The 23741-nt window shown below is 38.5% G+C and overlaps 3 protein-coding genes across 18 annotated transcripts in view; 2 read left to right on the forward strand and 1 right to left on the reverse strand.

Moving 5' to 3' along the window:
* The window catches only part of SORBS2 (sorbin and SH3 domain containing 2), a 166508-nt gene extending 148241 nt beyond the window's left edge, over window positions 1-18267 (forward strand). For 11 of the 14 annotated variants that reach the window (XM_068136932.1, XM_068136933.1, XM_068136937.1 and 8 more), the window contains 6 exons: window positions 163-277; window positions 369-497; window positions 1241-1444; window positions 12412-12461; window positions 15350-15456; window positions 16218-18267. In XM_068136932.1, coding sequence (XP_067993033.1) covers window positions 163-277; window positions 369-497; window positions 1241-1444; window positions 12412-12461; window positions 15350-15456; window positions 16218-16279 — 667 coding nt within the window. In that variant the 3' untranslated portion in view covers window positions 16280-18267. Of the gene's footprint in view, window positions 1-162; window positions 278-368; window positions 498-1240; window positions 1445-8860; window positions 8969-12411; window positions 12462-15349; window positions 15457-16217 lie in introns of all 14 variants that reach the window. The other 3 variants (XM_068136934.1, XM_068136938.1, XM_068136931.1) reach the window with 2 other exon arrangements.
* CFAP96 (cilia and flagella associated protein 96) overlaps window positions 1-23741 on the reverse strand; it is an 88563-nt gene that overhangs the window by 8932 nt on the left and 55890 nt on the right. Inside the window, exon 9 of one of the 3 annotated variants that reach the window (XM_068136947.1) lies at window positions 12657-12916. The exons of the other annotated variants lie outside the window; for them this stretch is intronic. The gene's annotated coding sequence lies outside the window, so the exon portion shown is untranslated. Of the gene's footprint in view, window positions 1-12656; window positions 12917-23741 lie in introns of those variants that run through there. 3 annotated transcript variants of the gene reach the window in all.
* Window positions 4380-6492, forward strand: LOC137440625 (uncharacterized). The gene has a single exon (XM_068136949.1). It carries the CDS (start codon window positions 4642-4644, stop codon window positions 5452-5454), a length of 813 nt encoding a protein of 270 aa, XP_067993050.1. The 5' UTR covers window positions 4380-4641; the 3' UTR covers window positions 5455-6492.

Below are 23741 nucleotides of genomic sequence, written 5' to 3' on the forward strand. Positions count from 1 at the left end.
TATAATCAACTGATAAAAGTACCACAGCTGTGACACTTTTTCTTCAAATGTTTAATTGCTGCAGTCTGTTTCAGTTCCAAACTGTAAAGATCTCAGAAACTTTGCAGGTAAAAGAGTTAAATGTAAAGCTGTAAATACCTGATCTAAATAAATTTGTTACAGAGAGCTGTCCTTTAAGAAAGGAGATACTGTCTATATCCTCAGGAAAATTGATCAAAACTGGTATGAGGGTGAGCACCATGGAAGAGTTGGAATATTCCCAATTTCTTACGTTGAGGTTTGTTCTCTGTTTTAATTCCTTGAATTAGTTTGGGTAATAGGTCAATAAACTTCATGAGAATTATTAAAATCTGTGGCTTGTTTCTTAGAAACTTTCTCCCCCAGAAAAAGCACAGCCTGCCAGGCCACCTCCCCCTGCACAGATTGGAGAGATTGGAGAAGCTGTTGCCAAATACAATTTCAGTGCAGACACAAATGTGGAGTTGTCACTTCGAAAGGTACAGCCTAGAACTATCTTTATCAAAATACTGTTACAGGTCTACTGCTATGCAGAATTAATATAGAGGTAAATGGTGTGCTTTGGTGCACTCTGTGTTCAATATTTGCTGTGCACAAAGCAACGTAATGATAGGAAGCCACTGCTGTCTCTTTTACGGAGGAAAATAGAATAGAATAATAATAGAGTAATAGTATAAACCAGGTTGGAAGAGCTACTCTTTCTCTTATATTTCCCATTAATTCATCTTACAAGTTTGATAGAATAATGGAATAGTAGGCTTTTACCTCCACTTACTCCAGTTTTATCTCTAAGAAAGTCCTTACATGGATTTAATTAAGTTTCACCATATTTAAGGAAAATGGGTATAGCAGATGCTATTACATGTGAAAGTTAGGGTGTAAACTAATAGTTTGGCCAGAAATTAAAACAGGATATGTTCCAAAGAAAAGTGTAAATGTTAATCCCCCAACCAAGAGTAGAAGACTACATGAGATTCTCCTGACCTAAAACAATTAGCATTTGCAGTCCAAGCCTAGCCTCCTGTTTTGCTAGAATGGTGCAGCAAATGGCTGCAATGACTGTTATCGATGGGGGGAGAAATGTGAAAGTAGAGATGGTTATCAAGACTGATGGGAAACTGCACTGGAGGGGAAGTAATGCTATGTGTTAAAATAATATGTGCTATTCAAGAAATAACTGAAAATGTATCCGCTGATAATTTATTCTCATAATGCATTTCAGGGAGACAGAGTAATTCTTCTTAAGCGTGTTGATCAAAACTGGTATGAAGGTAAAATACCAGGAACCAACAGACAAGGCATCTTCCCTGTTTCCTATGTAGAAGTCATGAAAAAGAATGCGTCAAAAAGTGTTGATGACTACCCTGATCCTCCAATCCCCCAAAGCTATTCTAGTGACAGAATACACCATTTAAGTTCAACTAAGGTAAGGATTTTTTTTCCCTTTCCTATCCTGCCTAGTCTTGTAATTTCTTTATTAATGTAAGAAAATGCATAATTTTATGTATTAACTATACTACATTTTCTTTCCTGTATAGGTAGAATTGCATGACTAACTTGTAATTAAAGTATTTTAATAGCTAAGTGTGTATCTTACATTCTGCCAGGACTTTTGCTCTTTTCTTCATTAGTTTTTAAATTACTGAGAGTAGGGCCAGGCAAAATCTGGGCAGAAAACCCAAGATGACAGAACATTTATTTGGGAATCTTAGAATTTGAGCATTAAGGATATGCCTAGCAGTCTTTTCATAGTTCAGTGTGAAGGCATTTTCCATAGCACAGCTGTCCTAAAAGCCTGCCATCCTGTAAGCATGAAAAGGGCAAGAGAGGGCAGTTGTGTGGGCAACCAGTTCTGTGCCTTTCAAAGTAGAGAGATAATAATTTTTAACTATAACCTTCCTCCACTTACTATTCACACTCTAGGAGGAGGCAGTTGGTATAGCAGAGGTTCTTTGGAGTGGTATAACAGTGGCAATATTGTTTCATTTAGCAGCAAGACAAATGTCATCACATTGTCAATGAACTTGGCTTCAGACCCTTATAGTTGTAATTTTTACACCAAATATCTTTGATAGGTTCTGAAATTTTCTCCTCACTAGTCTGTGTAACCACCACAAATCACACTACAGGATCTGCAAAAAGATTCCTGTATTCCTATTTATCATTCACTCGTGATATCTCAGTCACCTGTGCAGGGACCTTAACCTCTTTGGGAGTGGTAGAGTTTCTGCATGCAAACCATGCCAAGCATCAACATGCTATCAATGATTTTGAAAACCTTTCTAAACATTCCTCTTTATCTTTGTTGTTTATCTCTTCAGCATGGGCAGTAGGTTTTGTATGTAATTGTAAACTTCTTATCCTGCTATTAATCTTTCTTTGTTTCATTTGGTTTTATCTCCTTTTCTACTTTCATATACTTGCATACTGGTGCTCATTTACATGCCTCAACTTTGAGAAGAGTTCCACATTTATTTGCAGCTTTGGGGACAGCTACCAAAGGATGTCATTTGTAGGCAACAGTGGCCTCTGAAAATACTGCTTACAACTAAACCCTATTAGCTGGTTTGGGATAGTTGCTAGAACAGGCCTTTGTCTAGTTTCCCAGAATGTGTCACAACATAGATCTGGCTCTTTTCTCTTCCATTCTGGAAAGAAATATTGAAGTAGCATCAAATTCTTTAGCTGCCAACTGAGATATTCATAAGCTTATGGCCCTTATTACTACAGGAATCCAGAGGTTCCTGCAGGGAAGTCAAGAGTATGAGTCAGCATAGGTGCTCCACATTATAGCTGTCTCTCTGCATTTGGAGATCTCTCTTCCCTGTTTTCCGTGAAGCACCCTTGTCTCTTAATGCATCCCGCAGCTAATGCTGGTGTCTGTGTAACAACTGTAACCCTTGTTGAGCATAGGTGATGCTTCAAACCATTTACATCTGGATTACAAAACTGTCCTATCACCTGTGTTAAGTTAGTTACTATTAAATTAGTTCCATAGGGTAAAAATGTGGTAAAAAGCTTTCTTTGTAGCATAGGAAACTTTTGTATCACCTGGTTCTAGCCTAAGTAGGGGGTGGAGGGAGAAGAGCCTCTGCTGGCGCTCTTAAACAGACACCAAGTTTCTGAGTTCAACTGTGTTCAGAAATGGCAATTCCATGCAAGAAGACACCTTGTTCCTGACTACACAGAAGAACTTTAGCAGTCCCATCATTACTGATACCACTTTTCCTATTTCTTTGGAATTCTTTAGCACACACCAGTCCTGGTGTTAGAGCAACTGCACTAAACCAAACCAGCCTAATGGCAACAAAAACAAATAGGCACTACAAGTCAGGAGCAAATTTCACTCTCTTTAACTGGGCCTAGACCATCTGTATCTTTGTCTCTAGTGCCACCTGTAGCCACAGGAAACTAAAACTGGTAACATCTCCTCAGCATTGACCTTAAAAGCACAGGTTAGAGGCCATTGTTCAAGAAGAAAGGTGAAAGAGAGACACTGAGTATTGCTTGTGACAGCCTTGCTCTTTAGCGGACTGCATTGTATCAATCTATACTGTATACTTTGGTAGAGAAGATTCTATAACAAAAGTTTGTCTAAATATAAAATAAAGCTATTTGCCTCAAGAAAACTCAAGCAGAAGGTAAGTAAATGAACCTTCCAGTTCTGTGACATTTTGCAACTATTGTCCTATTCTAGAATAACACTTAAAGTCTGAATTAGATCATGTAAAGAGATGTACAGCTAAGTATTCTGGATAATTCTAACAATGAGATCAAAATATTGTTCACTCAGTTTTAACTTTGGTGATTAATAGTAACAAAAATGCATTTTCAGTATTTACTGAAGCAATGGATATCCACTGATGCTGTGTACGTATGACTCGCCAGTCTCTCATTCTTACCAAAGCATGTTTCTTTTACCAGAAGGATACTTCAATCAATATTATGTAATGCTACTCAAAATATACTCCTGTGTACTGTGCTGTCACTATTTTAAAAGCATATTTGACTATCTGCATTCAGTTAGAATTGAATGTACCTTCCACAAATATTGATGTCATTTTGAAAAGGGGAAAGAAAAGGATTCTGTGACTACTCATGCCTTAATAAAAGTATGCAATGTATTAAAGATGTTTCTTAAACATTTACTCAGAATTAGTAAGGAAAAGTAGAAGAATTAATGTTAGGATAATTAGAAATCACCTCAGTTGTTAGAGTTGAGAAGAAATACTAAATGACACAGAAGCGTACTTCTGAAAACAACAGCAATGGTTGGGGGATACTTACATTAATATTAATTGTATGATTTAATAACTTATGACAGGGTCACTAACTGAGTACTATAAGTAACATAACTTTAGCAGATCAAATGCAGGTTGCCTTCATGAATGTAGTGATTCAGATCTGTCATAATATTTGACATTTAAGCCCCAAGCCAGAACCTGATGCAGTTTCAGCTTTCAAATGTCTTTCCTGCTGTTCTGATTCATGTAGTAATGATTTCAGACACTCGTGCTCACTGAAATGATACCCTATAATCCAGATGATGCCACAGACTTTTTTCTTCTCCAGTCTACTCATATCCTATTTCTCTGTCATGCTTATTTATTTATTTAAATTCCCATGTTTTTCTTATTTTCAAAGTTGCCTTCTCAAGCACTGTCCCCACTTTCCAGACACCTTTCCTCCTCTTGGTCACACACTGATCGAAAGATTCTCCCGGCCGCCACTAGTGACTGGTTTTCAAGGACTGCTGGCTTTTCACCTTCAAGCATGCCTCCTCCACCATTTCCAGACAGTTTTCTTTGTGACTTAGAAGAACTCAATTCTTTGGCATTAACAACATCCCAGTCGGTAGCAATGTCCCCAGGTAATAGCTTTCATCAAGTTAAGGATGATCACTTTATTCCAAATACAGAGGTGTCTCCCAATTCTCCTTCAGCTCTTCCTCTATCCCTTCTTGTGTCTGCCTCTGTCTCATCTTCAGCCAGCTCACCTCTTGACATAGCATATAAGCATACCAGCAACACCACCAGATCAGGAAAAGACAAAGACTTGAGTGGTATATTTGACGACTTAGTTATTGAAGTCCCTAGAGACTTGTCAGATACTACAAGAGAAGGTGAAAATATTGGTGCTATCTGTAACATCCCTTTGCCACATGAAGGTGGCCACATCTCCAGATTGCTAGCTGCAACTGCTGAAAATGAAGAGGAAATCTGTACTGCAGATCTGTCAGTTGATATAGGGGATCAGTCAAAGCTTCAAGAATCAGATTTCTACATAGAACCACAAGACACTACAGAAGAACTGACAAGACTCTATATAGAGGAGGATCTGGAAAGTGACAGTTTAGAATTCCCAATAGCAAATGGAGGAGACTCTCTGGTACGTTATGAAGGATACACATCACCAATTATGGATAAGGTATTTTAATTTCTGAAAAACCTGGCATCTGTGTTCAGGTAACTTAATATAATTCTCTGCCTTTTCTTGTACTGACGTGTTTGTATTGTGCACAGGCACAGTTTTATACTATTGCATTTGATAAAATTGGCAGTGTTAAGGGATAGTTCCTTCTCATAAACAGGCATATACACCATTGTAAATTCTGTGGTGTATCAATTCTACTGCTTCTTTCCCTTCTGTCCTTAGCTGCCATAGAACTTTTGCTGTGACATGCCAGTGAACCATTTTCCTCACTGTCCCATTATATACTGCCCGTTTTGAGCCAGAGGCCCCAGCAAACAAATGCTATCAACAGCCTTCAGAGGGAGGGACATACCTCCTGCAGAGACTCAGTGGTTTGTACTTCACATGTGTCACTTCACCAGCTGATTTATTTATAGTAGACTCTGTTACGAGAATGTGACTTAATAATAACAGATCAGATTATGTTTGGCAGTTACACAAATGCTTTACCCTAAAGCCCCTCCCAGTTCCTCTTTGGGACAGTACAGCACTGAACTATCCCAAACATGTGCTAGCCATTAAATGCCACAATATCACTACACAGTTTGCAATTTCTTTCTGTCCAGACTTTTCAGGCAGTGGCTTTGGCTGGCATGTGCAAACATGTCAATCAGATACTTAGGACAGTATGTTTTAGACCAAATGTAAAACTAGTTAATTAGAAAGATTTTGCAGGCTGCCTTTACCCTTACTTGAACCTGAAAAACAGAGGACAAAACCATGAGAGTAGAGGTGAAATCCACAGCCATAAATGGCAACTTGTTTCAAGGGAAGAATTTTTTTCCAGAAATGTAGACAAATAATAAAATGAGCATCATGTTTCCGACTGTTCAGGTTGGTTACATGACTCCTTGTTGAGCATTTCACATCCTTCACAGCTGGGTTTATAGCATAATTACATCTAATTTTTCTTAAACACTTAAGCCAGCTCTGCTTTCTGGGGGAACATCAGGAGACTCTGATTCTCCTTTCCACCTGTCTTCTAATCTTCCATTTCATTCTGCCAAGGCACCAACTTCTCACTCTGTTCCTACAACATCCCCGTCTGCTGCTTCCCTTTCACCTCCTCTCCTTTCTAAACCCTTACATCAGCAGGAGAAAGACTCACCAAACTTAAAGGTAACTGCACCTCTTGAGTATGGATTGTTGCAAATCTTTGTGTATATGAATTAACTGCAAGGCTAACACTGAGTTTGACCTTTTCAGAAGTATTGTTTCTTTTACTAATATTAAATAACATAGCATATGAAGTATTGAGATAGGCCTTCTTCAAATGAAATGCAAGGTAAAACCATAGCAGTTATGATTACAAGGAAATAGCTTAAGGAGTTACCAGTGACAGGAAAGGAGAAACCTTCAACTCTATTTCAAGTCCATACCAGGACATCAGTAACCCATATTTAACTGAAAGAGACAGAATCTTACTCAAATATGCAGAAACTAAGAAACATTTGTAGTGTAAATTAGTGTTGTCAATCCAAAGCCTGGGAGAGCACTCAGAAATGTCACAGTAAAGCACTACTGCAGAGGGTAATGTTCTAAATACTGATTCTGTTAGTCAAGAACTGGACAAAGATTGTTCCCTCTTCAGGACTACACTTTGTGTCAGCATTGCAGTGTTGGGGCAGAAAAAATGCAGTCTGGAAAGTTGCTCTAGATAGACAAAGTCAGTTTCCTGTGCTAACACCTAGAATCTCCTTGCTCATGAAAAGGAGAAAGTCATGAAATTCAAAACATTCTACGCTGAAATCCTTTTTAGGTGACCTTGATCTGTTTGAACAAGGCATGTTAATCTCATCTGAAAATAAATAGAAAAAAAAAAAAACTGGTTTGAGAATTAAAATATCTGCTCCTGGGAATGTCCTAGGCAGCGTACTGCTTTTCATTTTGCATAGCAGGAAGCAGGACATTAAGTAAACAAGGAAGATGACTTCATCTTGCAGACAAAAGACTGATTACTGAGAATTAGAGGTCTTGGGTTGATTACAGAGTTCTAGCTCGTAATTGTTGTTTTCAAACCAATATCCAGTTTGAAATTTTATTTAAGTCTAGGGAACAGATTCCTGTATAAACTTGATCAGCCTAGACTTACCTATTTGAAATGTTTAGATACACTCCTGCCAACAACAGATTTTATTTTTTTTTTTGTACAATATTTCCAAAAGGAGGTAAAGATTTATATCCTTCCAAGGCTAGGCGAAAGTTTTTTTGAGCAATCAACGACTACATTGTCAGGATAGAGATTGGGATTAAAGTGTAGCTGGGTTTTGGCTGTCATTTTTTTCCTACTTAGACTACAGGCTAGACTTGATAAGAAAGGACAGCTCCTATCGTCTCTGTGAATGTTGTCCATGCTTGAAGTCTGCTCAAAACTGCTACGGCAAAAAGAACATGAGACATTTCCAAGACTCAGATATCACAGGTGGAGATGTTCTTGAAACTTTATACTGGTACTTTGGTACCAGATTTTTGTTGATGTAAATACATACATACATACATATATATGTGTGTGTGTATTTGGAATGTGACTCAAATCTAAAGCATGACCAGGGAATTGGGCAGCAGCATAAAAGGGTATATAGGTGGGGAGTGTCACTTTGCTCCATGATGGTGGGAGGGATGTGTCCTCCCACAAGGAAGGCTTCTGAAGACACTTCCTGAGAAGTGTCCTCCCTTGGTATCCTTTTATGTTTTTTCACCCTCTCAGCTCCTAGAGAGGTATGTTCTCCTCTCTTTCCACATTCTACTAGCAAACAGTCAAACACCAAAGAAAAGGTTTCCAGTGTCAGCACTCTGTTCCTCTCAGCATTCCCTCTGACTTACCTCTGCCCCTGAGAATTCACTGCATACGGGGCCACTTAGGAGCTGGATTCTGACAAATATTTTGGGTGATTTATACTGATATTCACAAACCAAGGATTTCTCTGTGAAGTACTTACCAGCAAGTATTTATTTGATTTCTAAATGCAAGTATAAGGTCCATATTCTGCTTAACAGCAAGGAATTACTTTTGTCATTGGTGTTTCTAAGACAGTATTTCTGCTCTGGTCTGTTGAGCTTTTCTGTATTTCTAACTGAGCTACTCCAATGGGTACACTTGCAATAACTGTTCTTATTCCAACTGCATACACTGTGTGTGATTAATCTTTTAACTGCAATGTGCCAGAGCAGCAAGCCATTGGAAAAGAGATACAGTGGCAACAGTGAAAGTACCAACTGCTAACAGTACCATGATTTGCACTGGTAACACACTTCCTTTTTTGTTGTCATGGAAAGCATGTTCAGTTTGCATGTATGAATGAAGCAACAACAATCCCATGATGCTTCATTCTTAAGCTCTCACTTAACACAGTTTTTGTGGTTTTTCTAGGCTAATTTAAAGAGAGAGATATTTGTTATTGGTAAACCTCCTCGTAGCCCAGTGATGACTAGGACATCCTGCAGCTCACCTGTCAGAGGTCACAGCTATTCACACAGGGTATGGTACTGGATGCCCAGTGTGCAATAATAGCATTTCCATGGAAAAGGAGCTCAGTGTCTAGTCTTTCAGTATTTTGCTCCTGCCAAGATGTCTCAACACTATCAGTTTGCTGTGTTTTCTTCCTGTTGTGCTTCTGTGCTATGTCTGAGTAAAGCCAACAGGTCTGTTTGTGCCAAAATGTATTTTACAAAGTCATTAGTGTATTGTAGCTCTGCAGTACTGTGTAGTATTTCCAGTGCTACAAGATGTAAGAGATCAAGGTTCTTTACATTTATCCTCCTTTTCCTAAATTAGTCTTCTGTTTCAAAATGTTCCTAGTTTATTAAGATTACCACTTCCCAGAGTCAAAAATGTATAGTTCATTGCATGTATACAGGCTGAATTCCTGGCTTTGAATTCATGCCCTTCTTTGCAAAAGGTTTTGTTGCTGCTATATTATGTTCACTTATGTTATCTTTATCCAAGTACTGTTATTCCAGACTGTAATACTCTTCAGCCTTTCCCTTCCTATCTGTAGTATCACAGTAACATAACAGAATTTTTACCTAGCCAGAAAGTCAGTTTAGAGTTTGTACATGTTTTGCACAAAAAGATGATCTAAAGTACAAAGGAAAAAAAACACCTCAACCTAAACCGTATGAGAATTTATGGTTTATGTTTTACTATTGGCTTAACACTAAATTATGCTTTCCATTTAGCTCTTAAAACTGAAAACAGGATGAACTACTCCCATGCTGTTGCTGATGATTTTAGGTTATAGTCTTTCTGGTGGTTAAATTTTGAATTTTAATTGAAGATAGGCAGGTTTGTGTAACTTTCCAAAGTGTTGGCTTTTTGCAGGCCTCTGTTTGCTACCAGGTATGAGGGGACAGGACTTTCTTCCTCACAGAAGGGGAGGGCCAGAATTGATCTAGTGGCAGATCAACACCATTCCAAAGAAAGTCCAACTGGGAATAAAATCAATAAAAGAGGATTAAGCCCTATTTTAATTTTACTCCAAATGAATGGCATGTAATATATATTACAATATATTGAGAGGCCTCTATTGGTCAATATTTAGTGCATTTATTTCTTCAATTGCAAAACTATGAGAGCACAAATTGTGTATCTAATTTGCATGTTCAGGACTATACAGACCTGTTACATGCAAGCACATATCAATCCTGCATGAAAATCAGATAAATAACTAGGACCGCTGACTTGACTGCATGTCTTTTTATGTTCCTGGAATTAGGCCCTACAATTTTCCCCATAAAAGAAGACAGTGTAGTGAACTGAGCCATAGTTGGAAACTAGAAACCCTAAGCATTAAGAGCTTCCCATGAGATGATGCATTTTGGGATATCTTGAGCACAATTAGCTGAACCTTGCAATGGTCCCCATTCTAGGCAGTGCTGCTGTATGTGGGAATGAGAGCTTAGTGAAAGAAAATGGCAAGAAAGCTTCTTGATGTCAGCTGAGACACTACTGAGGAATGCATTCAAACAGAGCTTCCAGATCCCCCTGTTCAGACAGCACAGATTACTTCACCCTAGTTTTCCCAGATTGTAATTCCATCAGAGTTTTCTCTGTAGCAATAACACAGTTGAAAATTTTCACTCACCTTGTTTGTCTATCATCTGCTTTTGCAGTAGCTAACTAGAAGTAAAATGTTTGAAGCATTAAAGCATATGCAGAAAAAGAAGATAGTACTGATATACCTAATTTCCTTCTGTCTAGGTACAAAGCATTAAACCATTTGTAGTAGTGTTTAGGTCACTGGCTTTCCTTGTTTGCAAGAAAATCCCTGAACCTCAGTTGAGTTCTCTTGCATCTCTGACTATCTTTAGCATTCAGCTCAGTCATGGACTTGATGAAGGATTAGCTTAGAACAAGGTCAGATTCAACTCCAAATACCACACAATCTGTCCAGTGGAATATTCTCTTCTTACTTGACAAGACAACTGTTGAAGGGGGGTTACTGAGAACTGAAATGTCTAGTTTGCAGTCATATTGTTAGATGCTTCAGTGTTATCTTTCTTTCTTGTACAGTGGCAGAGGAGAGTTAAATGAGGGACAAAAGAGTCAGAGGGTATAAACTTTTGTTTTCTTTTAAAACCTCTTTCCCACCTACCTTTCATTAATTTGAATAAAATTTCTGCAATCTACCTGCCTGCATCTTTAGGCACCTTTTTAAAGTTATACTCCACATACTGTAAAAATGAGCTGGTGAATGTTCACAGCATTTTCTGCATGTACACGTGTAAACATGATGAAAATAAATTTGATTACTTCAATTTCATCTGGAGATGCCAGGGCGGGGGAAGGGAAGAAAAGACAAAAGGCTGTGTGTTGTCTCATGGAAGACTGCTTCCTCAAGAGCAAACTGAAGCAAGATTAGCTGAAATAGTCAAACCCGTGAAAGAGAGAACCACAGAGCAAGACAAACCCCATGGCTTTGAGAGCAGGTTTCATTTTACTCAATTCATGAAAGACAGTGCTGTGGAGCTGTGTTTGATATCCACACTCCTGGAATAGATAGAGTTCCCACAGGGCATCCTCAGTCAGCAGAGAATACCATCACTGCTTAAACCAACAGCTCTCCCAAGCAGCCGCTCACGCACTGTTTCTGGCCCCTGCCAGATTCTAATTGGTGTGAATCAATGTCTTGCTAAGCAGGATACGGTTTCTACAGGAGGCTGATATTTTTCATTTACACTGCATCCAGAGCTGGTAGAGATTAGTGGTGGGTAATGCTCATACTTTTCATGAAGAAAAGTAGCTCCTTTCATGAAGTTTTGCACTGGAAATACAAACTACTTTTTCCATTGAAGTAAAAGTGTTAATTATTTTCACACAATTACATGCATTCTTTTAAAAAATTCTGTCTGCTCTTTGCCTCTCAACAGCCTGCATGGCTTTGTGCTCCCCCTTGAAATGAAACAGAATTAATTGAAGCAGAGCATGTTATGCTTGTCAAGTTAGTTCTCTGTGTGTGTTTGATGTAAATTGGTATGTTTTGTGTCTATGAGTAGTCTTAAATCCTGCCATTACATATTGGAGATTTTACTTCTGCTTCTCTAAGCACAGACTTCACCCAAGGAATGTTTATTGTTCATCAGTTTCATCTGATTTCTCTAATGCTATTTCTGTTTCACAGTGAAGAGGCAGCAGGGTTCTTTTCCAATTTTCTATTATACTATAAATAGAATAGATTGATGATGAAATTCACAGTTTTTTTGTTTTGTTATGCCCTCCAAAAATCAGATCTTTAAACCTGCCAAAATTCTGTCGCTTACCATGTCTCTTAGGAATTTTTGAGCTGGAGGGTGGGCAGGGTGTTATTATACACAAGGCAAAATATGAACTCTCAAGCAACTACATGTCTGTCATACCCCTAGCCAACTCTTTGGGACCTCAGACTATAAATCCTTACTACATTTCAAATCATTTCATTTCAGCCACAACACCCTGTGCTTGCTCATGACAACATACACGGTGGGGGGAAACCGTAAGTATACTTCTTGTCTACTAAACCAAAACCTGACATTTAAGCAATAGCCAGCACATCACCAAATAATTTGTTAATATGCCAAGTACAATTTTGAAGAGATTTCAGAAATTGACAGGTAGCCACATGATGTAGGAAGATACCCAAGAAGGTCCCAGAAGGCAAAGCCTTAGTTTATTGCAAGTTAAACAGGCATGCCAACTTATAGTTCATCATCATTTGTACCTTAAAAGGGATAATCATTTTGTAAAACTAAAGTTTGACTTCTTTTGTTCTCTCCATTTTTACATCTCAGCAGACTGCCAGTTAGAGATATAACATTAATTGAACTCATCTCCATTAATGACTTGACACAAATTATTCAGAAACAGTTCTGAATGTGAACAGAGTCAAAAATGAACTTGTTAATGCCGATCACAGGAACACAGCCTCACACCTTTTGGTGTCATTTACACCTGCAATTAAAAATTAGATACAAGAAAGCTGTTACAAAAATGGGAGAAGAACCTAGATCTCAAATATTATTTTCTCAAGCAATGTAAGCAGCCTGGATAAAATATGTGAGGCCATTATAGTGCTGTTGAAATGAAAGTTCAGTGCGAGACTGGTTTGATTTTTTAAATCCCCCCCATGCCAGTCTTGCACTCAACAATCACTGAAACCAGCAGCCTTCGTCTAGCATCAGTGCACTTCAGAATATGACCTGAGAGATGAATTCTCCTAAATGTAACTAAGGCTTAGCATCTACAAACATTTAAAAGTTTACCTGTTAGTCACTTGAATAAATGGTAAAAGAGAGGGGCAAAAAGTTGCAAAATAATTATACCACAGATAGGACATTTTGGTTTCAAACTCATTCAAACCACAAGCTCCTGTTGTTGAGCACACGGAAGCACCTAGCTCTGGTTTGTAAGCAATAATTAGTTTTGTTCAATATAGTTTAAGTAGCTCATGGCTAAGTTTACTTATTCCTAAAACTGAAAATAGAAATTTATTTAAATTGCCATATGTACTTTGTTAGTGTTGTAAATGGTAGTGGAGGTTTTGTATTTAAGAAACTATCAGATTAGCAATGAGATTACAAAGGAGTTATCAAAATGGCTTATCTAGAACTGACTAAGATTAGATATCTAAAGTACAAAGAGTGCTAACTAGGAAGTTTATATTCCTGTATTTGAGTAAGCAATTGGCCTGAATCCTATTTATGATACTTGACATCTGCAACTCCTGTACCTTTAGAATATCATCATAGTTTTGCTTCCCTGGAATGATGATAAACATGACAAATGTTACTGCACAGATTGTTCCTAATCCTGCTACACAAGTTGCCAGAGTTGTTTAAATAACCAGTCCCTTTCCATTTTGTTAGTGTGACCAAAATACAAAAAATAGGTTTTTCAGATTTGGGGAGATAACTACCAGTCACAAGACATTAGGTTACAATCAATTCTTTCTTCTAACAATGTCTTCTCCAAGCCAGCAATGTGAAAAATAACTGTAGTTTATTCGAGAAAATCATCATTACATTAGGCCTAGCACCAATCTGTATATAGGGATTTTCAAAAGGGACTTTCAGGAGCAGGAATTTTTTGCTGAAATAAGCATCTATCTCATTTTAGCCATACAAACTGCCTGAATGAGACAGAGACAACAGAAATAGGGGAAGTTGGTTTGGTTTCATTGAGGGAAGAGTGATGTCATTAAGGTTTTACAGTTAGTGAATTTGTTAGGAGGGAAATGGACATGGTTATGTTCTGGTTCAATATTTTGAAGTTAAAACAATGTCCTTGGTATAATTTCTGCAGTTTTACTTGTTCCTTTACACAGACAGTCATAGCTGAGGCAAGGGAGTGAGGGGGAAAAAAGCAGACTCTGATTCTGCAGGACTCTCAGGCTTTTACAGAGATCTTCTTGTGGACTGTCAGCACAAGCACCTTTAATTCCCCTTATTAAGAGTTTATTGCCATTCTTTCAGTTCCAAGAAATTCAGTTAAAATTTGACAAGAAATGAAAGATAATAAATGTAGTAATCCTCTACCTCTTTCCATTTGTCCAACTTACATTCTTCACTCTGTAGCCTCTGGGGGGGGTGGAGGCACAAGTCAGTGTCTGAAACCATTTGAGTTTCCATTATTATTATCTCGGGTTTTTTTGTTTTGGGCTTTTTTTCATGTGTATAGCAAAGGTAGTTCTAGCCAAAGAAGAAGTTATGGCTCTGTGTTTCCAACAGCAGATACTTCCCACCTTCCCTATAGAGGTAGGTGCCTCTTTTACATGCAGTGCTCCTATAATGCCAAGTCTCATCCCAGCAGTTGTTCTGAGGAGCCCAGGGAGGCCCCCCAGTCACAGCAGAAAGGGTTGTGAGCCACTCTCCTGGGCGCTCTCCTTCGCCACCTATAGAAGGACACCAGACACCTTGCTTATGCTGTGTGGCATTTTGCTGTGCTGTGGCGGAGCAGCAGTAGACCGGGATCAGCTTTCTAGAGCTTAAAGGCAGAGCCACAGATTTAAGTACAATCATGGGGCCTTAGGAGATAGCACACCTGCAGACTCACTCTAGACGACCTTTTGGGTTTGTTACTTTAAATACAAAATGATGCTAAAAATAAACCTACTAGAATTCTCTGGTTAAAAGCAATAGGTTCAGGATCCATTAAGTTTGCCTGGAACCCCCAGTCTTTAGGGTCTGATAAGTTACTTTTACAATGAAGTCTTATTTATTTGCTCTTACAAGTACTTAGCCCTTCAGTCCACCAGGCAAAATAAACCCTTTTACCCTATATTTGCAAGGAGTGTTACTTATTCATGTTTAAACCACCTCCTTTACTTCAGCAAAGGTGCAAAGAACTCTTACTTCTTTTTAAAATGCATCATTTGTCCTATTCAAGGTTTCAGGCTCTATATAACTATACTCCTAGGAATGAAGATGAATTGGAGCTCAGAGAGGGAGATGTCATTGATGTGATGGAAAAATGTGATGATGGATGGTTTGTGGGTATGTTTTAATCCTGTTGCTTTTTCCTTTTCTATCATTTGCTGCCCTCTTTGCTTGGTATCTTTTAAGGAAATTAATTCTTAGTATTCAGTGTAATAAACCTGTACCTGGCTTTATCAGGAGAAATCCCAAACTAAATCCACTGAAATTAGTGGCCATTTTCCACTTGTGTCCATTGATTCCAAAAGACACAATTGCCATGTCCCTCCAGTATGTTGTATCACATGAGAATGACAACAATGTTGTACAAAGTGGACTATCTTATCGCTGCTCTCTTCATAAAGACCAGGTGACATACAACCTGCATGAGCTGACTCCTTGTGAGAACCAAAGTATTACTGGAACAGAGATTTCATACCTAGGCCTAAATGATACGGGCACATCTTTTCATAAACCTTCATGCACACAGTGGTTAACAATCATCTAAACAGTCCACAGCATTTCAAAAATCCAGATTATTTCAATAGAATTGATCTTGTTGAAATTAAATTATTTCTGTGTACCAAATCAAAATATTAGCACAGCTTTTAATCAGGCCCTAATGGTTTAATCAAATACTTACCTTTATCTGCTTTTTCCTTCCTGCAGTTATAATTTGTTAAAACTCACAAACAAAATTCAGAATAACTTTCTGAAGTTACAAAGAACTGTAGATATTTCTGTTTATGCACTATCAAACATGCAAATTTAAAAGCCATGCTTGCTTACATCGTGATTTCTTGTTGTTATTCCCATCGTTCATCTATTGCTTCTACTTTCAGGAACCTCAAGAAGAACCAAATTCTTTGGTACTTTCCCTGGAAACTATGTCAAGAGGCTGTGAAATATTTTTTTCCTACTTTTTTATGCTGCATCTCTGCAACACATCTGCATAAGGCTGCTAGAAAACACGCTCCGCTGGCCTTCTGTTTTCTTGCTTGCAGTCTCAAATAGAGGCCATCTAGTTCATCCTCATCCCATCCCACCCACCAAACCGGTCCACCAGTATTACAGCAACAACCACGGTATGAATAACTAAGCTTTTCTGAAACAAGAGCAATCGTTTCAACATTTAAATCCTCCCTGCTTTAGAGCCTTTTCGTTTGAAACACAATAGGAAAAGCCTGATGACAGGTACACAGATGAATCGCCATGGGGCACGGGGAGAAACTGCTTATAGTTTGGACATTTGGGGTACTGTCACTATGTTTGATGGGATTATTTTCAGCATGCATGTAATACAAAGGAGAGTTGCTGTTTACTCTTTTTTAGTAGTTTGGGTTTCCACATTCTTACCAGCTTGGCAGCATTTGTTGCTTTCACTTTGCCGTATCACAGGTTTGCCTATTGTACTGGTTTACAATGTATGACTAATTATAATATAGGTTTTTTTGCCTGCACTTGTATGCTGTAACATATGCACAGTGATTGTAAAATCTTGAGCAAGTGTAGTGAAAAATGGAAGAGCTGCAAGTGTTCTGAGCAGGTGCAATGGTATTGGCTACACCTTTATTATTTCCCCCCCCCCAAATAAAGCTGTAATGTTTTTTGTTAAAAGATAAGAAGTGCAAGAGGCATAAAACCTCAGGAAAGAGGATTTAATGAAGAGACAGACAATGAGATAAGCATAGACAATAATAACCTGCTACTGGTGTATGACATTAAATGGTTTCAATGAAAATGTTGAAATAGTAAGCAACATGAAATTTGGGAGGTTAGTGTTTTTATATATCAGGAATTTTGAGAAGCAGGAACTAAACAGTGTTAGTGCAAAGGCTTGTTGGTTGGTTTGGGTTGTGGTTTTTTCCTAACATAGCCACCTGAAAAATATTCACAAGTATCATGATGTACTGATTTACTTCACTATATATATATATATATGTATGTATGTTAGCAAAACCTGAGTTACACACCCTTGTAAGGAATTTAGTATGGAAGAGAGAGTCACAAGTATTAAAACTGATACGTTTTAGAGGTGGGTTTTTCTTTTTTTTCCCTGAATGAACCAAGTATTTGAAAGCATACATTTTCCATGAGCAAAGGTAAGGATAAATAGCAAATGAAATTAAGGCACAGGATGATAATGACTATGACTTTATAAAAATAAAAAAAAAAAAAAATCAGATTTGGTTTCTTCAGCACCTTATAGATGGCAAAAGCTTCTACAGCATTTCTCATGGGTAAAGGATTAAAATTATCAAAATGTATGTAGTCGCTGTAGCATTTTGTACATAGGTTTGCTTTTTTGTACAGAGCCATTTGATTGTTGATTTTAAAACAAAAAATTAAGCTCCTTATTTGATCTTTGCCCTCTTCACATCTAGAGCATTTCAATGGGTGTTCCTTTCTTGCTCTATTTACCGAAGCACACCTGGATAGTGCAATTCTGTAAGATAGCATTTTATGCAAAATTTTATTAATTAAAATATGGTTTACCAGCCAAATCTAAATGTACATATGTCTTTATAACTGAGAAATGTCATTAAGACAAAGGTAAAGAAGCATCTTTGTGCAGCATACCTTTATTATTGCAGATTTCATGGCAAAAGCTTTATATTCAAAGGCTTTCAGTTTTAAACTAGATCTGCATGCAGCTTTGCTGTGAGATTAATGACTATCTTTGATGCCATTTATGATTGAAGACTTAAATATCTGTTGCCTGTGATATTTAAAAAGTACTGTTTCTACTCTGTATCTGATTTTAGAAAAATGCAGGTTTTTCATACCTGGCTTTCAGGTAACTGACTTTGAATTCCTACAAGCAAAAGGTCTCTGTGTTTTGTTTTTTTTTTCTTGGATAGACTTCTAATAAATTTTGCTTGGACTACACAACTGTTTCCCCCATCATTTCTCAAAATACACATAACCTAACAAGTGTTGCAAAGCACTTAACTCTTTATAAACTTATATGAAAATTGTTTTGCTGAGTTAACAGACTAAGAAGAGTCTGTGTCAGTCTACATGAAGTCGTTTGTTGCAGCGTTGTGCTGCATTACAGATAGCGTGTCTCGAAAAAGAAAGCAGGCTCCACTGTTTAGCCTGCAGCAAGCCATGTGTTTGCTGTAGGAGCCAGGGCCTCTTGAAATAAAAAAACACACAAGACACCAACAAGCCAGGGAGAACGACCCCTGAGCAGTTCAGGGTAATGATCTATATCCCAAACCAGGCAAAGGGTCATCCTAGCAGGTTTCACATTCTGTCACCTACACCAAAGCAAAGCATGTTGTCATTCTGCGATGCCTGGTATTTACTAGTTGCCTTTGGAATGCTGATGTACAGAACCCAGACAGGAACACAAGGTGCTTCCTGTGCATTTCAAAAAGCAGTGCACAACCCAATGGGAATCTAAACATGAAGTCAGTAGCTCCAGAAGGACCTTAGGTCATTGCTAAGTATATTCACTTACAGCATTTATGGTTACGTGGTGAAAACCTGCCTTTGCATCAGTTAACAGTGAAGTCCATTGAAGTCAACAGAAGTCAACATATCCCACAGTATCTACTGGTAATACAGTTTCTACGTTAGCTTGAAAAGGAAATTGCACAAGAAAGAAGCACTGAGGCAACAACGTCCAGAAAAGAGTAGGTGCAGGCAGAGACCTGAAACCACTTCTTTAAGTGCTCCCATTGCACAGATAGGTCCCTTCCCTAGCACCTAACTGGCAAGTTAATTTGAAGTCAAATCCTAGGTGGCTCCAAAGCTGCAAAAGCATATTGAAATGGCCAATAATTCAGATTTTAACACATTTATACAGCCAAACTCTCTGTTATATCAAAAAATACTGATCAGAGACCCAAATCCACACATTTTATCAGCAGGAAACTTCCCAGACCAATATGTAGAAATTTGTACCTTATCCATATGCAGTAGGCAGGGAAGATGAATTTATTAAGGCTTTCCTCTGCAACTCTACAGGTAATCAACACCATGCTATTTATTTGACTGGGTGCAAAGAATGCCATTTTACTTTTACCTTCCTCACCCATGGACAGATATTTGAGTTCCTAAGTCGTAGTTAAAAATTGCCCAAGAGAATCTATTATACTTATCAACCTAGTGAAGTCATATTCCTTTAAAAATATTTTTACATATGTCTAAGCAAAATATGACAGAAATCTAGTGAAAGGGAAGCAAAAGAAGAAATTAATTCCTGCTTGCACTGCCCTGAGTCAGCTACTATTTAGGCCAAAGAAAGTGATAGTGGTGGCACATCAGCTCTCATTCATGTATTTTATGTCACCTCTGGAACAAAAAGAGTAACAGAAGCTTTTAGATTAATGTGCAGTAGTGGAATCAGGGAAGAGCCTGAGCAATCCTGTAGGTACAATTCTTAGTTGCTGCTCATTGGTTACACTGTGCACGTGTAGCTAAAACTCCCAGCTCCCATTTCATTTGCATCAACTTGAATCCCATTTATAAAGTGTTACAGAATTATGCTTCCTGGTACATAACTTCACTTTCTTCAAGAGGCATAGAGAAAAAGCAAAGGTCTGCATTAACAGGTTCTTTAATATTACCAGAAAGTAGAAAACATTCTTCCTAAAACAGATATTAAGCCTATAATATCTATCCCATGGCGATTTACTGACAGCCTTTGTATAGCAGTGACATCACATCCAATGGAAGGCAGGGTGCACAGAGGGTTCCACTCAGCAGAATGGCATTACATCACAAGTGGCACAGGGCTAGAGGGGAAGTGTTGACTGACAACCAGAAATGCGTTGCTAGGTATTATCCCCAGTCCAGATACTCATATCTCAACAGTCTGTGTTTCTTGCTGCCAACACAAATAACAAACTTGGAACCAATTATTTCATCACCCACATACATGCATAGCAAAGTAATCCTCCTACATTTTCCATCTATCAGAAAAATCAGTAAACCACCTCAGAAAACATCCCCAGGAAGAATGTAATTATTTATTTCTACCAGTGAAGAATGACCAGAGAGTTACACATACTGACTCTTGATAAATCCCTCCAAAGAGGAGGAGGAGATACACTTCTCTGTCACAGACCATTGTTTGGTTTTGCAAGAGGGTCCCATAATCACGTAAGTCCACTCTGGGTGCCTAGCTCCAACTGATTTGAACCATAGTTTGCTATTTAGATACCTTAAAGGAGCTGGTCCTTTAAGACTTCTTTTTTTTTTTTTTTTTTTGGAGGGGTGGGCATCTTACACTAAAGTAAAATAGAGGCATTTTATTTCAAAACTTCCTACAAGTGTCACTTAAGAACCAAGGAAACAGAGTTGGCATATTGAAATAATCATCAAACCTCCCATTGTTTGCATCAAGTGTTTAATTTTTTCTCTCAGAGTTAAGCATGCAATTGAAACCAACACTGCAAATGGGGAACACCAAAGAGACTGAACATGTTGTTCTAAGTGGGTCATTGCACTTCTGCTGCTGCTGCTGCTGTGATTTGCTGGAGAAACCCCAAGCATGCAGTGACCCCACTCATGCTTCCCCGGGTCAGCGCTCCAAACTGTAACGTGAAACATGTACAAATACTGACTGGCTTAAGGCCTGCTAAAGGCTTTTCTTACACTACCACAGATTCATCTGTTATAGATAGGGGCTTTTTCATGTGTAACTAGAAATATTTGAACAGGTGAGAAACAAATCCCCCCCCCCCCCCCATGAAACCATAAAAGGGGACAAATGAATGTGCCCAGTGTGTCTGAGGTAGTAGAGGGCAATACTTATCTGCCATGGAAGAGTTCTAGGAACTATTTATAGTCACTTCATGTGCTTCTGTAGCCATGCTCAAGGAACATACATTCTGAAGAAGAAAAGTATGAAAGCCATATGCTATCACAACAAGGAAACATCTAGGTGACACAGAAGAACCCTTCTGCTAGCCACCAATCCATACCTGTGTTCTGAAGCAAGCAGACTGCTACAGAGGGGTGCAAAATTTTTGTACCTACCATTTAAGTCAAAAGGACCTCTAAAAATAATGGTCATGCAAAGGAATTAGCCCAAGCCTACATCAGCATCAGATAATAATTTCTGCTTATCACAGTTTTAATTACAAAACTGCTGAGTTTTAAGCTGTTAGAGAAACAGAATTCAGTAGCACACTGATAAATGGCAGCATCCTGAAACCCTCTTAATTTTTTACAACACAGTCTTCCTTTATCTATTTCAGTGTGGTCATAGAGCAGACTTCAAGATAGGAATCAGCCTTCTGTAACTTATTTGTACAAACTCATGCTAGGAAGTCTTTGGTCCTTTAAGATCTTAACCATCACTGTAATACAGTAAGGGTGAAAAAAATCCCTCAATTGAAATTGTGACACAGACATATTCACAGGCACAATCAGTACCTCAGACACAGAAACAGCAGATGTTTCAGAAATACAGGTTAAGGTAGTCTCCTAAACCCCTTCACAAAAACAAAAAAAACCCCAAACCACCCAACCCACATTCACAAAACCCAAACCAAACCAACCAACCAATCCAAAACCAAACCAAACACACAAAACCCACAAAACCAAAAAAGGTAGGGTCATTACTGCTGGAGAATGCACAGCCCATTTGGGACATCTGATGCAGGCAAGGACTAGGGAGAGCTGTTTCAAATCCTGGAAACAGAATGGTTGGCCTACATCAGGAGACAGCCTTGTCAACCTTTTTCCCTCATCATACACACCTTGTGCTTCCAAGAGCAATATCTCTCCAGGAAACCCTTAGAAAGGCCACTGCTAAAGTCAGACCCGGCAAGGAAGACAACAGAGCAAGATCAGTGGAAGAAGATACAAACTGCTGTAGCAAGCTCGGTAGAAGTTAAGCCATTTCTGAAATTCTCCAGGATCTATGGTCCTATATTGCCTCCCTTGACGGGCAACCTATTCTGTTCTACCACTCCTGTTCATGTCAGCCCCAGACACAAGAGAATTATTGAAGGAAAGGTAGCCAGCCATGGTTTCATGGCAGCCAGCATGAAATATTTACAACTGCAAAATACTGGAGTTCTGGTTTACTCTATTCCAGGTCTTGTGCTATGGATCACACCTTATCAAGAGGTGTGATCCATTATCCAGAGGTCTATCAAAAGCATTACCTGTGGCACCTTGATCATCATTACTGAAAATCCAGAACTTCCAGAGGTGTAAAAGGCCTCCCAAATCAGGCCACAAAAATGCATGCCAGCAAGCAGCTCCCACAGCATAGGGCTGGTGTTGATCAGAAGGTCCTGACTTTAAGCATTCTGACATTCCCTCACCTGAGGGAACTTGGGAAAGTTATTTCTAAGGTCTGAGAAGTACAAACCAGAAATTGCTAAAAATGGACAGACAAGAGAAAACCTTGACCTTCAGGGAGACTTTTTTTGCATTTCTGAATGTTTTCTTGTTTTTATGGGGTTTGGTGGGTTTGTGGGTTTTAGGGGGAGGGGAGAGGGCAGGTGGTAGGGGTTGCTAAGGATTGTAAGTAGGACAATTTCCAGCTCTTTATTTCCAGACAGATTTTTGTTAGAAGAGGTCTACTCATATTTCAAAGCACTAGCTGTATATAGCATGATTTACCTGTCTTCATGCTGTAGAGAGGATTATCTTTTGAAAAGCTGTGAAGGCATTACACTCATATTCTGGCCCGGATTTCTACAGTACTAGAAAACCACCAGAGCAAAAGTTCCCAGCTATGGTATGAATTATATTGACTCCCTGCAGCCTGGAGTGTAGCAATAACAGATGTATGAATACTAGATTTAGGACTCTCTGTGTATACACATATCTGACAGATTTCCCATTGATCATTTTGCATCTGGTAATTACACGTTGACAAACTGAGAAGTTTGTCCTAGTTAAGTTTCTGCTGGTTTTGTCCCTGCTGCAGCTGTATCCTTTCTCATGATACAGCCAGCTTTTGCAAATGTTTGCTTAAACCTGTGCATTTACTCCTACATTCACTGGAAAGAAAAAAGCGGGAAAAAAAGAGGGGAAAAAGAAAAAAGAAAGTCAAATGTCCAGTCAGAACAAGGTGTGAAATACATAATTCTTCACTTCCATTCAGTATTGTCTTTTGCTGTTGAGAAATTAAATAATAATAAGAGTGGACAACAAAAAAAGAAAGAAATCAAAACTGTGACAAGGAAAATACGTGAAGTAAAAGCTAAATTTAAGCATTATGGCTGAGTAACTACAGCGTGCGTCAGAACCACAAGATCCAGCTTTGTGGCTAGCTGCATTCTGAAGCTGCTAATCTCTGGCTCAGGGCCCACCTTATACTTAAAACAGAATACCATATTTGTCTTTCAGCTGTTGCAATTTGTCATGACCTAATAAACATGGCTAACTCTTCC

The sequence above is a fragment of the Melanerpes formicivorus genome, unplaced genomic scaffold (assembly GCF_026170545.1).
Source record: "Melanerpes formicivorus ecotype bairdi unplaced genomic scaffold, bMelFor1.0.p_v2 SCAF_4, whole genome shotgun sequence".
Classification (NCBI taxonomy): Eukaryota; Metazoa; Chordata; class Aves; order Piciformes; family Picidae; genus Melanerpes; species Melanerpes formicivorus.